This window comes from Apteryx mantelli, chromosome 18 (assembly GCF_036417845.1).
Source record: "Apteryx mantelli isolate bAptMan1 chromosome 18, bAptMan1.hap1, whole genome shotgun sequence".
In the NCBI taxonomy this organism is placed as follows: domain Eukaryota; kingdom Metazoa; phylum Chordata; class Aves; order Apterygiformes; family Apterygidae; genus Apteryx; species Apteryx mantelli.
The window spans coordinates 8,301,728-8,318,382 of record NC_089995.1 but is presented as its reverse complement, the minus strand read 5'-3'; the positions used below and the strand labels follow the sequence as shown (position 1 = coordinate 8,318,382).

General features: G+C 46.5%; 1 protein-coding gene across 5 annotated transcripts; it reads left to right on the top strand.

Annotated features, from left to right (window-relative positions):
* The first annotated feature begins 3,528 nt into the window (after positions 1 to 3,528).
* Positions 3,529 to 16,593, top strand: TTPAL (alpha tocopherol transfer protein like). Of its 5 annotated transcripts, XM_013961839.2 has the most exons (6): positions 7,571 to 8,687; positions 9,421 to 9,614; positions 11,560 to 11,670; positions 12,432 to 12,629; positions 13,916 to 13,959; positions 14,343 to 14,383. In XM_013961839.2, the coding sequence occupies exons 1-5, from the start codon at positions 8,249 to 8,251 to the stop codon at positions 13,925 to 13,927; spliced, it is 954 nt and encodes a 317-aa protein (XP_013817293.2). In that variant the 5' UTR covers positions 7,571 to 8,248; the 3' UTR covers positions 13,928 to 13,959; positions 14,343 to 14,383. The 5 variants fall into 5 exon arrangements, with proteins under 5 accessions (XP_013817289.2, XP_067163897.1, XP_013817293.2 ...); XM_013961835.2 differs by adding an exon at positions 3,529 to 4,456 and having other exon boundaries at positions 8,235 to 8,687; positions 12,432 to 16,593; XM_067307796.1 differs by adding an exon at positions 6,997 to 7,046 and having other exon boundaries at positions 8,235 to 8,687; positions 12,432 to 16,593.
* Positions 16,594 to 16,655: the final 62 nt, after the last annotated feature.

Genomic DNA, 16,655 nt, shown 5'->3' with positions numbered 1-16,655 from the left:
TTCCCAGGACAGCACACCAAAGACCTGTTGTGCTGCATTCCCATGAGGAGGCAGTGGAGACAGTTCCAGCATTGCAGGTTCTTCCACTTCTAATGAAATTCTATTATTTCCTGTGCACAGTGTGACTCCTCTCCTCACAGCCCACCATGCAGCTGCATTCCCTCACCCCAAAGCTGTGCAAGTGGTTGAGATACTGATTAGGGGTTACTGCAACACCCAACCCTGCTTCCCTCCTTCCCACTGGAACATGGGCTTGTGGAAGGTGCCAGGTTGAAAGACCCCAGAGCAAAGGTGCCCAGCCCAACCCAGGGAACAGCAGTGCGTCCCTCACTCTGCCCCTGAAAAGGTGTCTTACACCTTTACAGATTGGATTCTTGTAGGAGTGAAACATAGTGCTTCTACTGCTCTAACAGCAGCACTGCAGCCATTGCTTTGAAGGTGCTGGCCAGAAACATGGGTTCCTGAGCAGCACGTTCACTGCCCCCAGGAGGACTAATCCTTCCAGAGACCCATCCTACCACAGAGACAGCTGCTTTCAAAATGTGATGAAAGACTGGGAAAACACTGTCTCAGTTCAGAGTAAATTAAGCTACAGAAATCCCATAATATTTAAGACGTTCAGAAGCCCTGCCAACCATATTCCTCACCAAGCTTTTCAAAAACATTGCAAGTCTTGAAGCTAGTAAAGCCAAGGAGAGGGGTGAGTCTGCTCTCAGACCCTGGGCTGGACGTGGCTGCGTGTCTGTGTTGCACTGTGCGCTTGGCCTATTGATTGTCAGGGCTGTCTAACTGCACATTTGCATGACTTTGTATGTCTGGGTGGGGGTGTCTGCCTGTGTACAGCTGCTTCCAGGCAGATGCTATGGATTTGTATGCATTTGCATATTAGTGTCTGTTTCCATAGCTTTGCATGGGGGGGATCTGCCTGCTCTGTGGGGGGGGGGGTCAGGGAGGGAGTGTGTTTGCTGAGCTGGGGCAGTTTTCTGCCACGTGCTATTTACTTCTCAGAACTAAAGTTCTCATCTTTGAAATCCCCTTCTCACTGCCAAGAGATGCAGGGCAAGAACAGGCATGGAAGCCTGGCTTGGAGGAGTTTGCACCTCCAGGCTTTGAGACCGTGAATCTTCATGGCAATTTAGGGCATATTCTCTTAGTCACTCCACCCTCTGAGGGCCCTTAGGAGCCCAGGAAGAGTTATTGGACTGTATCACAGCCAAGCACCGTACGAGCCAGGCACTGTGTCTGGAGCAGGTTTACAGCAAACTGGGGTGCTCTTGCCCAGGCAGCATTATTAGGGGCCGTCATTCCTCTAGGGCCCTTTTCATGTTGCCACACTGGTGGAATAGCAGAAAATCAGGTCCGAGATACAACATGACCCTGTGGGTGAGCAGACCTCACCCAGTGTTACAGGACTAGTGATTCTCCATTCTGATACGGAGCTACCCAAAAGGGTTGTATAATTTGTGGGGTCCAGTGGCTCAGCTGGCACCCTAAGGCCTGGAGCCCCTCTTGGGCTGAACAGTATGTAGATTATCTTTATTACAGGACTGTTATGTTTGCACAGTTTAGTGATTTAATATCAGTTTAAAGCTTTCTCTGCTAGCAACGCTGTTTGAAGTCAAGTTTTCTTTTCGGCCTCAGACAAATAACCCAACTTGCCAAGACTGTAAAATGTTTATTGCTAATGGTGGAAAATCTTAAAGAAGCCAAGATAACTTTCCCAGGCTGGGTATTAAGACTGTTTGGATAAGTAAATGAATGAAGAGTATTACATGGCCTTCATTAAATATCAACCAACACCAACAGCCATTCATTTATAACACAACAGCAGGGCACGGGAGCAACCAGGAGCAGCAGAGCTGAGACAAGCATGTATCGCATGTGATGGGAGATATGAACATGAGAAGAGCTGGATTCCCCACGAGGCTCCAGGTGTGGCCTCCAAGGTCAGGCAACACAACCCTTGACTGAAACTCCTGCAAAACACTGCAGATTTGGGAGCTGGTGAAGTGGTAGAGTAGGTGCAATTGCTCTCCTCTCAGCTGGGGAGGTTTGCACGCGCGCAGTGTGTTCTGTCCCTCCCTACAACTGTGGGTAAGGACAAAACTCTCCAGCTAAGAGAAGACTGTCAGTGTCTGGATGTTTGTTTTCTTCTTCTTCTTTTTTTTTTTATTTCTGCTTCCTTATAGATAGGTTCTGCCTTTACTGGTTTCTAGCCACAGGACACCAACACAAATTAGAGGAAATTAATAGAAACTCTTGCTACCATCCCTGTGATTTCATGTGCCAGAACTTTCAAAACTCCCTCTTTAACTTGGCTGGATGCTTGAATTCCTCATTTCCATTCACCACCCACTGTTGTCCTCCAGTTCAGCGTTCTCCACATAAGGAAAACTGAAGCAAGATAGTTACTTAATTTTGGGGCCAACCCCAGATTATATTTCATCTCTAGTCCTTCCTCACTCTGCAGTTTTCTCACTTCTGCTTTTCATATTCTCTTTTACCTGCCTGGGGCTCTTTCTGCTCTTGTTCCAATATTCTTTTCCACATCTATCTCAATTTGATTGCTAAAGATTTGTATTTATTTCCTGCCCATCTTGTCCCCCAAAACAGACCTTTCTTGACACATCAGTCCTTTCAAATATCCCCGCTTAACCCTAACACACTATTACAGTAGCTATTAACCAGCTAGGTCTGGAATTGTCTCCCTGCTAATTTTCCTCCCTTGTTTGGGATGCAAATTCCAACCAGGTTTTGCACCTTGTAACATAAATTCCTATCTGTAACTCCAGTACTTCCTGGCTGTTTAGTGTTTTAATCCTTTTCTCAGGTCAGCCCTGCCTCCTACTAATTTCAGTAATCAGCTGGAATCCAATGCACCAGGGAATCTTCATCCTTTCAGCTGTGAGGCCACAGACTTGCCTTCTGAACACACACCTTCTCCCTCCCTCCCTCCAGAGGGACTGGATGGCTCTTTCCCAGAAACAGCTCCCTCTGAAACACTTCTGCAAATGCCAGGTTTAGGCTTGTGCCTCCACCCTGGGACACCAGGCCCAGTTCCCAGCTTGCTGCTTTCCTCATGCTTGTGCCTCAGGTGTCTGTGCCCAGGAGCTGTAAGAACAGAAACAGGAGCAATGTATCGTCTGTGTCCTCCTGAAGTCTCTTCCAGCTTCAGTTATTGTATGATCTACTGAAAAGGGCATGGAGCAGAGTTACAAACTGGTCTAATTTGCACAGAACCAAACTGGAGTCCCAGCTTAGTGCACATGCTCGCCTGGCCGCACCCATCTCTGAGCTGGCTGGACCCAGAGCAGCGCTGGGCTGGAACATCAGCATGAGGACAAATCAATATATTCCACTTCTCTGAATCATCTCTCTGCAGGTAAACAGCTATGACACATTAAAGTTGCTGCCGTGTTTGCATATCTCTTCTGGCTGCATAAATTTGCCAGTCACTGTGTCACTGCAATACTCAGCTTGGGAAGGATGAAATCTTGGAACAGAAATAAAGCAGAGCTGAGTCTCAGATGCTAGAGAAAGGCCACATTTTGCATTGAGGGCTCCTGGGCTTCCTAGTCTTTGTCTTTGACTCCCTCTCCTGGCTGAAAACATGGGTTACAACCAAGAGAAAAGAGCAGAGCCCAGTGAACGCACAGGGACACTCTCCAAACTGGGGACAGTCCCCAGCAGTACACTGAGTGCCTTTTGCAATCTCACTCTTCGTGCAGCGAAGTGCAGTGGGGCTGAACCTGTGTCATTTTTTCCCTGTCCCTACTGCTCCCTGTCAGACTATATAATCCGGCAAGCCTGGGGAGTGACCACCTTCTCTATTATTACTGTGAATTTTATGCAGCGAGGTCCGGCATGGTGATCAGAACTCCGGTGTGCTGGATGCCGTGCGGCTGTCCCAGAGCTCAGCCTCCAGTCCTTCATCCAGCCTGGGCAGGAAGGAGCTCAGATGGAAGAGACCACAGACTTCCTGTACCAGCAAAGGACACAGGTTTTTCTTGTCTTAAAAAAAAAAAAAAGACTTTTCTCCATTTAAATTCTGACTAGAGTGTGCATATCTCTTGGATTCCCTCCCCTCTCTCATCCCACCACAAGAGCCACTTGTACTTCCCTGGACAGAGCAGCACTACTTTGAGGCTCCCTCAGCTTTGACCAGGTAAAAAAGTGATTGCTCCAGGTTTTGGCTCACTCATGAGCTCTTGCTGGGAGGGAAAGGCTCCCAGGGCCCATAGATGGTGCTGTGGCCCCATTTCCCAATCGACTCTCACATCTGTTCATATTTTCAGAAATTGTTCCTGTCTCAAAGATATCTGCTAAATTACAGATATTAGGGACTGGCTTTGGAGGAAGGCCCAGCACTAGTCAGGCAAAGGGGCCTGGGGAAATGACATTTTTCTGTTTGCTGTTTAGCATCTGATCACTCCCACCCTCTGCAGATCAGTTCAAGGTAAGACTCTATCTCAAAAAAAATTATGTTATTAGTCAATAGTGGTTGGAAGGATGAAATGAAGTTAAAAAGCAGGATGAGAAGCAATAATCGACAGAACTGTCCTCCATGAACTAGTATTTTGGATTGCCTCACATTATAATGTGTAGATACTAACGATGGAAAAAAAACGTATTCACCGATCCAAGGTATTTCCCAAAGCCAGACCAAACCTTGCCTTACTGGTGTTTTGTCTGGTCTATGCAATACCATGATGCAGTGTCACTAGAACATGTTTTACATGAATCGAGAGTTAGCTTACAGGGACATTCCAAAGGAGTTCCTAAAGGGGAATCATTGCTACACAAGAGAATTTCTGCTGAGGTTTTGCAGGGATTAGTCCTCATCTTGTTAAAATGCACTTCATACACCATGAGCAAAGTTATCCACGTAAAGAGAGATTCAGAGTCACCCAGATTTGAAATTACTATAGTATCATTTTTAGAGTGAGAACAGGAAGCCAAGAAAAACGCAGAATTTTCCATTCCTTGATGTCTTCAGATCAGAACGGGATGTGTCTCTGGAAGACAGTCTAGCTGAACATGAATATTGCTCAAAACAGTAATAACTGGGTGCCAGCCTGGGCAGGAAGTCAGGCAAGATGATCTGAGCGGGACCTTGAGCTGCCTGAATCTGCGCTAGAGGAACACGTGACGGGATAGCTTTAACCCCTGTCAAGAAAATAAAATACAATTGTGTTTGTGCAACCTGTGGCTGATCGGCATGTTGCTCCGGGCAAGAGCAAGGAGAAGAACCGCCCATGTGTCCAACACACGCCCGGGGCCAGGCGCCTCATGGCCCTCCTGCACCTCGTCCCCGTGCGGGGTGGCTGCGCCCCCGGGCCCTGCCCTGGCGGCAGGTGCAGGAGGTGGGGCCGGGGGGCCGCAGGAGCCCCCGCGGGGCTGGGCCGCCCGGAGGCGCAGGGGACGTGCGGGGACGCGCCAGGCTGCCCCCAGGACCGCGGGCCAAGGCTTGTCCTGGGGCTGCGGCCACACCGACCCCAGTGGGGCAGGAGTTGCCTGGGGCAGGAGGCCACGTCTGGGGGCCTCTGCCCTCTGTGTGCATGCGTGACAAGGGGTGTGTGTGTGTGGGCACACACCCCAGCCCTGTACCACACAAGGGGTGTGTGTGTGTGTGTGTGTGTGTGTGTGTGTGTGTGTGGGCACACACCCCAGCCCTGTACCACACAAGGGGTGTGGGGGGGGGGGGGCACACACCCCAGCCCTGTACCGCACAAGGGGTGTGGGGGGGGCACACACCCCAGCCCTGTACCACACAAGGGGTGTGTGTGTGTGTGTGTGGGCACACACCCCAGCCCTGTACCACACAAGGGGTGTGTGTGTGTGTGTGTGTGGGCACACACCCCAGCCCTGTACCACACAAGGGGTGGGGGGGGCACACACCCCAGCCCTGTACCACACAAGGGGTGTGTGTGTGTGTGTGTGTGTGTGTGTGGGCACACACCCCAGCCCTGTACCACACAAGGGGTGGGGGGGGCACACACCCCAGCCCTGTACCACACAAGGGGTGTGTGTGTGTGTGTGTGTGTGTGTGTGTGTGGGCACGCACCCCAGCCCTGTACCACACAAGGGGTGGGGGGGGCACACACCCCAGCCCTGTACCACACAAGGGGTGTGTGTGTGGGGGGAGGGGTGGGCACACACCCCAGCCCTGTACCGCACAAGGGGTGTGTGTGTGTGTGTGTGGGCACACACCCCAGCCCTGTACCACACAAGGGGTGGGGGGGGCACACACCCCAGCCCTGTACCACACAAGGGGTGTGTGTGTGTGTGTGTGTGTGTGTGTGGGCACACACCCCAGCCCTGTACCACACAAGGGGTGGGGGGGGCACACACCCCAGCCCTGTACCACACAAGGGGTGTGTGTGTGTGTGTGTGTGTGTGGGCACACACCCCAGCCCTGTACCACACAAGGGGTGTGTGTGTGTGTGTGCACACACACCAGCCCTGTACCGCACAAGGAGTGTGTGCGTTTGCTTGCACACCCAGCCCTGGTACCACGCAGCAGGAGGAGGGGGCACACACACTGCCTTGGTACCACACAGCATGTGTGTGTGTGAGAAGGGGTGTGTGCGTGTGGGCGCACACCCCAACCCTGTAGCACACAAGGGGTGGGGGGGGTGCACACCCCAATCCAGTACCAAACAGGTGTGTGTGTGTGTGTGTGTGCGCACATCCCAACCCGTATCCCCACCCGGTACCACGCGGGCGGACATACGTCCGTGCGGGCACACACCCTGACACGGCACCTCACAACGGGTGTGTGGGGCACAGCCTAGCACGGTACCACACAACGGCTGTGTGTGGGGCACACCCCGCCGCGGCGCCACACGGCGGGCAGGGGGGAGGGGGGCGGGCGCACCGCACCCGCCGCTGTTTTCCCGCCCGCGGTGAGGCCCCGCCCCGCCGCGCCCCCCGCCGGCCGGCGCGGCCCTGTGCGCATGCGCGGTGCAGCGGGGCGGGGCGGGCGCCGGGCGCGCGTCGCTTCCTGGCGGCCGCAGTGGTTCCGGGGCGCCGCTGCCTGGAGACCGGTACGGCGGGGCGGGCCGGGGCCGCGGGCAGCGGCTGCTGGTGCCGGCGGAGGGTCGCGGGGCTCGGGGGGCGCTGGAGGTGGGGAGCCGTGGGGCCGGGCGGGGCTGTCTGCGGTGCGCGGGGCTCCCCGGGGGACGCGCGGGGCCCGGGCCGTGGCTGCGGCTGCGGCTGCCCCGGCCCGGGAGCCCCGTTCCCCGGCGCCAGCTCCGCGGCGGGGCCCAGCCCGGCGCTGCAGCGGGGAAGCTCCGCGAGCGCCCCCGGCTCTTCCCGGGGAAGGCGTGACAGGAGTGGCCGCTGCGGCGCCGTCGCTGCGGGAGGGTCGCACCGCTGCTGCTCCGGCTGCGCCTTCCTGCGGGCCCCCGGAGGGGCACAGCGCGCTCCGGCGGTGGCAGCCCAGAGCAAAGGCATCTTTTTCCTTTCCAGTCCCAAACCAAGCTGCAGGAAGCGAGCCGGACTCATAATTCTATCATTTTTCGCTCCTCTCCATCCACTCGCTGTTGCATTTTGAAACTTAGCTCCCAGTTTAGAAATACTTGCAGCACATCATTGGAAATTAGATTAAGCTTACTTTAATACCCATGGAGTACTGACATAAGAGTCTGTCATTTTCTTGCCGGTTTATCCAGTCTGTGAACTGCAGTAATTTCTAATGTTCCTGAAGTGTGCTTTTGGGAATGCTGCTCCTCCTGAGTTGCTCAAAATGTTCACATGGGTAGACATGCTGGTTGATGCACATATTTGCCAAAGAAGATAATGACAACTCCCCACTGTCTGTGTTCAGCTGGGAGAGTTTCTCAGAACAGCGTGTGGAGCTTGACCGGCTTTTCACACAGAATCTGAGAATATGCTCACTAGGCATGTTTTCTTTTCCATTTTCAAATGGACATAAGAAATAAATGTTAGACAATTCTGTTCTTTACAATGAAGCTATATAATTTTCCATGTTAAAATTATTTGATTGTCTTACACCCACTACGTAGGTTTTAAGGAGACTGGAGAAACCTGCACGTTCTCATCCTAGGAGGAGAGACGTGTGAGCTGTACTTGTGACTCTCCTGCTTCTGGCAGGGTAGTCTCTCCAGCAGAGAAACGGGGCTACAGAACATAATTACGTGCTTTTGTAAGTAATGCATATGATTGCTAGTTCTTGGGATTGTTTGTCATGTGCAGTGTTTGATTCTTGACAGATTCCTGCTACATTATGTCGGGAGACAGTGATTGCACCAGGACAAGCCCATCAGCAGGGTCTCCGTCAGACAATGAGTTCTTGCCAGATCGTCCCAAGTATGTTTGCTCGTTGTCTCCTGATCTCATTACCAAAGCCCGGGAACAGCTCCAAGAGAAGCCTGAATGGAGGCTTCGCGATGTGCAGGCACTCCGAGATATGGTGTGTAAAGACTATCCTTCCCTGGGGACCTGCCTGGATGATGCTTTTTTGCTAAGATTCCTCAGAGCCAGGAAATTTGATTATGATCGAGCACTTCAGCTTCTGGTGAACTACCACACCTGTAGGAGGAGTTGGCCTGAGGTCTTCAACAATTTGAAGCCATCTGCAATAAAGCCTGTGCTAGAGTCTGGTTTTGTCACTGTGCTGCCTCGCTTGGACCCAGAGGGACGCCATGTTGTCTGCATCCGCCCAGGTACTGAAATGCATGAATATCTTCATTCTCTACCTTTGAGGTGTGTCTGGGCCAAAAATTTATTATTTCCTGCTCTCCTTTGAACGCTGGTTAGTTATGCAGAGTACATGGGTTCCCTTTGAAATTTGAAGAGCTAGCTTGTGAGGGGACATGTTTGTTGTTAGCCGACGTTATACCAATTCCTTTTCCTGTTTTAGCAATTACTGCAGTTGAGTAAAAACCAAAATGCAGTGAGATGGGTTGAGGAAATTGTTAGGCAATTCAAAAAAATTAATATGTAGTAACTCAAGTTGGAACAGGTCTGCTGTCCTCCAGTCAGAAGCTTATAATTTGCTTTGACAGTAAGTGGAGAGGGGAGCCTCTGGCTTTGACTCCAGTGTAAACAGAGTTTTTAATGTGCTTTTGGTGCTGCCAGGCTTGCTGCAAATTTGTTTTCATTCATCCTCCTCTCTTCCATTTACCTGCTTTCTTTCTGAGCTGAAGCTGCTTCTAATAGTCTCTGCTGGGTGGAGAACGGGGTTCTTAAAACCATAAGGAGTACTGAGCCTTTGCTCCTTGAAGTAAACATGAGTTGCCATTTTTCCCTTGCTTAAGAAAGGCTGCTCTGAGCTAGGGCTGTGGCTATTAAAGACTAACTTTTAAGAGACCAGGAAAATAGAAAATCAGGTTTTGGAATGTGTATTGTTAGCTTATATTTACTTTCCGACTTACCATCCATGTCTTGTAACCTCAGACAGATGGACACCCAGTAATTATCCGATTACTGAGAACATTCGTGCCATATACTTAACGTTAGAAAAACTCATTCAGTCCGAAGAGACCCAGGTGAATGGAATTGTAATCCTGGCAGACTACAAAGGAGTCAGCTTATCTAAGGCGTCTCATTTTGGTCCTTTTGTAGCCAAAAAAGTGATTGGAGTTCTTCAGGTAAGACCTGAACTGGTGGGAAAATAAGCTTGTGCATTGTAAATGACTGCTTCTGTGTCTAGAGTTCTTTACTATGTCACCAGAAACTTAAGCCTCTTGGCTTTCACTAGAAGAGTTAAAATACATCTCTGCACAACCAGTTTCTCAGATTCTTGCCAACATATGTTTGCCCTTTTTTGATTTCTACATCCGCCAAGTCTAAATTTGAGTTAGAAATGTGAACTTTGAGTTGGAACAGAAAAAGTCTATCCTGCTAGCCATGTGATGAGGAAGAGAGCAGTGAATTACAATTAAGGAGAAGGTACCCTTTTGCCTGAATGATGACAAGTGGTTCTTGTCATTTAAATGGTTCCTGCCTAAAGATGTCTCTGAAACACATCACTCACTGATCACTGGGTGAGTGCAAGGTCAAGTACTGCTGCAAAAATTTTGCAGAGATAACTTTTGAATAGGTGTGATGTGAGGAGGATTTCCATCTGGTCCCTGAGAAAGGAGGCTGCTTCAGCATCGGGGGGAGCAAGGAAGCCCAGCAAAAGAGACACTAAAAGCATCTCAAGAGTAGATGTTTGGAGGGAAAGCGACAGAACAAATTAGAGCAAGGGTATATGCACAAGCAGAGGTGTAAAAAATAGGAAGGTGAAAAGAGAGAGGAGTAACCTGATCAAAGTGGCAGGAAGAACTGATGATTTTAGTTGTTGATCCACCATTCTATCTGAAGGAGTGAGATGAGGAATACTTCTCTTGAATGGGTTCATTTTCTCATTACTTCTAGTTTTATTCTAGCCTGAGCTGGTTATGTTCTTTGTTGTATCTGTTGGGGTCATATGGAAAGATAGGGGGAATTGGGAGTTTATTGAGATGAGACTAATGGGTTTAAGAAAAACTACAGAACTCACATAATTTGCACAAAGTGATGGGTGTCCTGCTATTATCAGTGGAAGCTATCAACAAAACAAAAGAAGCTGAACCTGGTTGAAAGATGTAACATGTTAATACACTACCCATACCTCTATCTCAACCTAGCTGAGCTGCCTCTCCTGTAAGAAGGAGCCAATTCACTTACACTCATAAGGAGAAAAATACTGCTGCAGTGCATGCATCTGCTCTTCAGTTTAAACACTGACTAGTTTCTTTGTATACATAGAGCTGGTTATGGAGGAAAGAAACTTCACTTAGGCATGTGGGACCTTAATTGCTGATCATGAGCTTTTGCTTTGAAAAAATGTTTCTGCAAATAAATCTTTTCAATAGACATCCCTTACCTAACTTTTGTTTTAAACTGCCTTATGTAGAAGGCGCTGTGTGTTCCATTGGGACCTGATCTGGTTGTCGGTCTTCTCTGACTATATCAAAATGCAGGGAAGGGGTCTGCAGTTGCAGAGCCTTTTTGTTTTCTGTAGTTAGCATGACAGAATGGTTGGAATGGCAGAGAAATAGTGCTATTAGATTTCTTCCTTGTATACAAGAATGTTTTAGAATAGCTCTGGCCCCAAATCCTGTAGTTGGGAGTGTTGTTAGAACCAACCTCCTCTGGCTCTGAGGATGGTGTACCCACTCCTCAGAAGCCAGGGTGGTTCACTTTGCAACTCTGCATCCCGATTAGGGTTGGGAATACCAGAAGGATAGTAACTGCCTAAGCATGTGTTTCGGGGGAGATGAAGAACAGCATAAGAAATGAAAACTTAATGGTAGCAGTACGTCTCCCAAGCCAAGGTCACCGTCTGTGTGCCAAGTTTTCTTGTCTCATTTTTATGCCTGCAACTCTCCTTCTAAGGCCATTTCCTATCATAAGGTGCACTTCTGTTGTTGTCTCAGTTTATGTTGGCTTCTCAGGTGGCTTGGGAGCCAGTGGGTTGTGCTGGCAGCCAGGCTCAGGAGAGTTTAAACAGAGAAAGATGGCAAACGGTTTTTAAATTGTACTATAAAAATCTTCTTTACCCTTCAGGATGGATTCCCCATTCGAATAAAAGCTGTTAACGTAATAAATGAGCCTCGTATATTCAAAGGCATTTTTGCAATCATCAAGCCTTTTCTGAAGGAAAAGATAGCAAACCGGGTAAGGATTTGTGTTATTTTAACACTAATACTAATGTTAATGATAAGCTCCTTGCTTGGCACCTGCATGTAAAATTTGTTGAGAAAGCTCACAGCTGGACAAAGCTTGGCACCATTTACTTGATCTAACTAGCCCTTTTTGCCTTCTGGATCTCTTTATTTTTAAAAATATGCCTGTTGAGGAAATTCTCCATGACAGAGAGAAGGCTTTGAAGAATTTAATAGTGGCTTAACATTAATATGGACCTTTAGTACATATATTACATATTCAAGACATTAATTTGGCTTCTGGGTTTGGATTATCTGGCCAAGGCAGCACTGTGTTTAAAAGGTGGTGTAACGGAAAATGCTGTCTTGCTCTTTCCTTGCCCTGGACATTTGTATGAAGGAGAAGAGCATTAGTATTCTCACGACAGGACTGCCTGTACCTGCAAAGGATGATGCCTTTCTCCATGCAGTTAAGTGGAGAATGAATGAACTGGACACAAGCTAAAGTCAGAAGCTCTGCACAGAACAGCAAATCTAGATTCTCTCTTTTGGGGATTTAAACTGCACTAGACTTGGAATGTCTCAAGATTTCCCTCACAGATGTGTCTAACTGCACCTGCCCAGTGCTGTATGCTGCCACTTGCAGTCATGCACATAAAGGCATCATTTTTAAAATTTGCTCTTTAACTCAAAATAAGTCATTGACTGTTTTAGTAATATGCTGTAAAATGTCTGACATGCAGTATTAAAGCTTTTGTTGTCTGTTGTCTTTAGTTTTTCCTTCATGGCTGTGATCTGAATTCCCTTCATCAAAACATTCCTCCAGTGACCCTTCCTGAAGAATATGGTGGTACCTCAGGGAAGCTGGACATCTCAGCATGGAATGAGTTGCTGCTAGCCTCTGAAGAGGATTTTCTACATGATTTCTCACAGCTGGTTCTCCCATGTGACAGCTCTCCCCATGACATGCTAGTGAGTGGGGATGCTGATGAAAAGCAATGTGATGATTCTCTGCGAGGCATGAAACCTCAACTCTATTACTGTTATTAACCAGCTGGTGAAGGGAAGCTTCCCAGCACAGTTAAGACCTCTTGTACTCTGAGAAGTGATGTTGTGAACTCTGCCTTACTCCTAAAACTGAAGTTTAGGAACAGGCTGCTGAGGCACTTTACACTGTAGAACCAAAGGAAGCTGAAGAGGGCACAATGGGGGCAAGGCAGAGTTTGCGGAGGATGAAGGCAAAGAGCACATAGCTGCCAAGTTACCTAGAATATTTAAACCTATGTGAATGATGCAAACTGGCATATTCCTCTTATTGATAAAGACAAAAATATATTGCAGTGGGATAAACTTGATAGTTTCTCCACTCCCATCTCCTCTCACCCCCAGGTTAAAAGTAACAACAATGATTTACTAGCTTGGTGATCATCCCTTCCCTTCACCCTCTGAAAACACTGATAATCCAAGAAAACTGCTTTTGCACCTTGCAAAATGTAGTTCTGTCACTGGAGATTGCTTAGAAAAGTAAAGTCTGTGCTCTATCACTTGGTCTAGATTGTGAGTTGGCTTTTCAAGACTATCCAAATGAATTTTGGTTCATATCAATACAGAGAAACTTTCTCATCCATGAATGTCAGTATGGAGATTTTCTATGATACTTCCTCGCAGTAGGAAGAATTATACCTGGTAGACTAATTATTGCAACATTTATATCAAAGCTTATTATAAACAGATGCAATCTCCATTTTCAGAAACAAGTAGGTTTTTCAGATCAGATACTAAGGCTTTTTGACTAGATACAGTTTCAAATTCTGAGGTTCAGGACCAAATGATAAAGAGCTATGTCAGTCACCTCACATTATCAGCTGCTCTTTCCTTCAGCTGGTTGTGATAAGGAACTTGGTAAGCAATTCATAAGTAGAATTTGTAAGGAGGCTTTGTAGCAGCTGGCATATAATGTATAGAAGGCAATATTTCATATAAGAAAGCAAGGTGCTTCTTTAGCTGTGTTACTTTGGCAGAATTTGAATTGAAGTCTTTGTGAAACCAAATGCAGACAGGGTATTTGAAAGCACATTCATAGAGTTCCTGGTGTGGTAGCATTTTGTTCGCTGTGCTTGTCTGCTCTTTTGTGAAATGTTACAACTTTGGTTTCAGCTTTGTTGACCTTCTGTTTCTGGTGGTTATATTCCTGTATGAAGTTAGACTTTAACCACCTCTGTATTATTTACCCATAGCTTGTGTGCCTGTGCTTTTAGGTCCTTGTCTAGAGCCAGAACCAAGACTACAATATCAAATCAGGGTAAGATATCCTATGTCTGAATAAGCTGTTCCCACTTCCCAAGTTCATTCTGTTTAATAATTTTGAATTAGAAATTGACTCTCAGCACACTCTTTGCACATGTTTTTCTGCACTAAACTAGTGCAGAAGTGAGAAACCTCACTAGGAAAGAAGAAAAGCACACCCAACTATATCAAGGTGAAATATTTCACTATTTGGTGAAGAAGAACACCCTTCTAATTGGAAAACTCATCCCCAGAGCACTTTTTCTGGCTGAAATCTTTATTTAGTGCCAAGTATGATATAGGTACCAGTTATGTTCTATAAATACAAAGCTATAACTTGAGTTGAGACATTCATTTTTCAAAGTGCCAAACTGTTTTGAATGTCTTTTTTCCTCTCAGTCCCCCTACAGCATGATTACGTTGCCAAAAAAACCCTCCGCCACCACAGTAATGACTTCCTGACCTGGCAGCAGACCTCATCCTGGAACAGGGGGATGGCAGATGCCAGGCTTGTCATCCAAGCATTATAAAAGGAGATCGCGTTTTGAAAAAGAGGCAAGCATGAAGCTTTTTCCTGGATGGCAGTTCATAGTTTTAACGGGAGCAAGGAACTCATCACTTCAACTGTTTTAGAACATAGGTAGGAAGAAAGAAAATGTCCTCACTTTAGGCATTTATAAGTCAAGTATTACTCTTCTTTGACAGCTATTACCTTAAGTGCAGAAAAAATCATCCTAAGTAGCAGAAAAGGGTATAAGGCAGAAATGCACTGCTAGCCACTTTCTCCTCATTTCTGACCAGAATCCACGGCATGTTTTGCAGATTAATTCAGTTCTTTGTGCCATCTAGCAAGACATTAGCACAAAGCACCAGGACTTAGGTAAGTGGCCACCCAGGCTGTTTAAGTGCCAGAACATAGAGACCGAAGTTTATATTGCTTGAGTGCCTATTAATTCCAGCCGCCCTGTTCAATTAAAAAAAAAAAAAACAGGATAGAACATTTTTCTTAGAGGTGAAGGTGCAACTGGTATTTGATACTCCTTCATTAATTTTGCTGCAGGGTTTGAAGTGGTGCTATTTTGACAGCTCACCTGTAAGTACAGCTACTTTGAGCCCTTAGGGTAACTACTACTGGAGAGGGAGGCTGAATATTCAAAATTCAGTTTAGTATCTTTAACAGAAGAAATCCACAGGTGTTTAGCAGAAGGCTGTACCTGAGGAACATCTACAGAAACCAGGCCTCCAGGCCTTTTTTCAGGCTTTTACATTCTCTTTCATGCCTGAAATGATAGGCAGACTAGATCTATCTACCCCACTTTCTCTCCTGCTCACAGAGGAACTGAATCAGTTGCTTTATTAAACAGAATAGATAAGTGTACATTATTCAAGTTGAAAATAGCCTGTGTTACCTCTAGAACATCTTGTTCTTAAAGCTAGATGCTTTGCAGTTGATATCTGGATGCTGGAACTAAGCCAGGTTTACCTCTATCAACCATTTAAGTATTACTTCTAGATTTGCCCTTTTTGGCTTTAGAACTTAAGTAGACAAAGCAGCATCTTCATTCAGCTGTATCCCTAATCCTTTCTAGGTTTTTAACTGGTGCTTAGCTTGTCTTACAGAAAGCACAGCTCTGTCTTACATGCACCTGACTACTGAGCTGAAAGTGTTCTTTGTGAGCTTTAGCGCTTAGCAAAGAAGTCAGTTTTGTCCCCAAATTTCTCATGTCAGCATTTGGAAAATAAACACTTACTTTCGGTAGAGAGTCTCCTTATCTGCAGGTTAAAGAGGGTAGACAGGAAAAGCTATTTAGCTTACAGCTTTTTTTCCACAGCACTAAAACTGATGTGATCTTTTTTCCACTTGAAGAAGCTTTAACTGTTTCCAGAAGTTATAAGCTTTGCCTAGTAACTAAGCCACTCCTGCCAAATTCAACACACAATAAGGGAAGGTACTCAAACTTCATTGGGCAGCCGCAGCTTTTGGCATTACATGGGACAAAACGTAGCTGCATATTGTAAATAAAAATACTTGAATTTATACTATTACAAATGGGTGTTACAAACCCTGAGGTATTTTCAGGAGAGTGGGTAGTTTTTTTTGTTTGTGTTTTTTTTTTAAATCTCATTTTGGCATGAGTTAATCAGTGTTGTTCAAGCTAATAATTTTGCCTTCTGTTGTATGTGGGCCTAAAGGTGTTGAGTTAAGTATACATCTTATTTTGACAAAATTTATTTTTATATTGCATTTTATAAAATAGAGTGGTTAAAATGTGTAATTTTATGATGCATGATTGAGTAATTAAACACACTGTTGTAACAGCTGCTAATTTGATACTTTAAATATGTTTACCTTGTGCCTTCTTGTGGTATTTTACTGTAAAAGTGGATAGCAGCGTATACTTAGTGCCAGACTAAACACAGTTGCAACCAAGTATAAGATTACTACAGCCTTATATTAGAAAAGGTATGGTTTTCTACTACAGTACTAAATTTTACTGGCTGAACAACTTCAAGAAATTGGATTCAACACTCAGAGAATTTCATGGAAGATGTAGTTTGTTTCAAAAGAAATATAGTACTGACATTATGACTTAGTATTTGCTGCATGGAAAAAACATCCAGTCATGTCAACTGGCCACTGTAGTGGCTTAGGAGCATTTTAATCATTATATGTAATATCTTGCATTGGAGAATAACTGCCCTGGTCCTTAA

Coding starts and splice junctions, on each gene's coding strand:
- TTPAL (XM_013961835.2), top strand. CDS start 8,249: ATGTCGGGAGACAGTGATTGCACCAGGACAAGCCCATCAGCAGGGTCT. Junction 8,688..9,420: donor TGTTGTCTGCATCCGCCCAG/GTACTGAAATGC, acceptor TTGTAACCTCAG/ACAGATGGACACCCAGTAAT. Junction 11,671..12,431: donor AGGAAAAGATAGCAAACCGG/GTAAGGATTTGT, acceptor TGTTGTCTTTAG/TTTTTCCTTCATGGCTGTGA.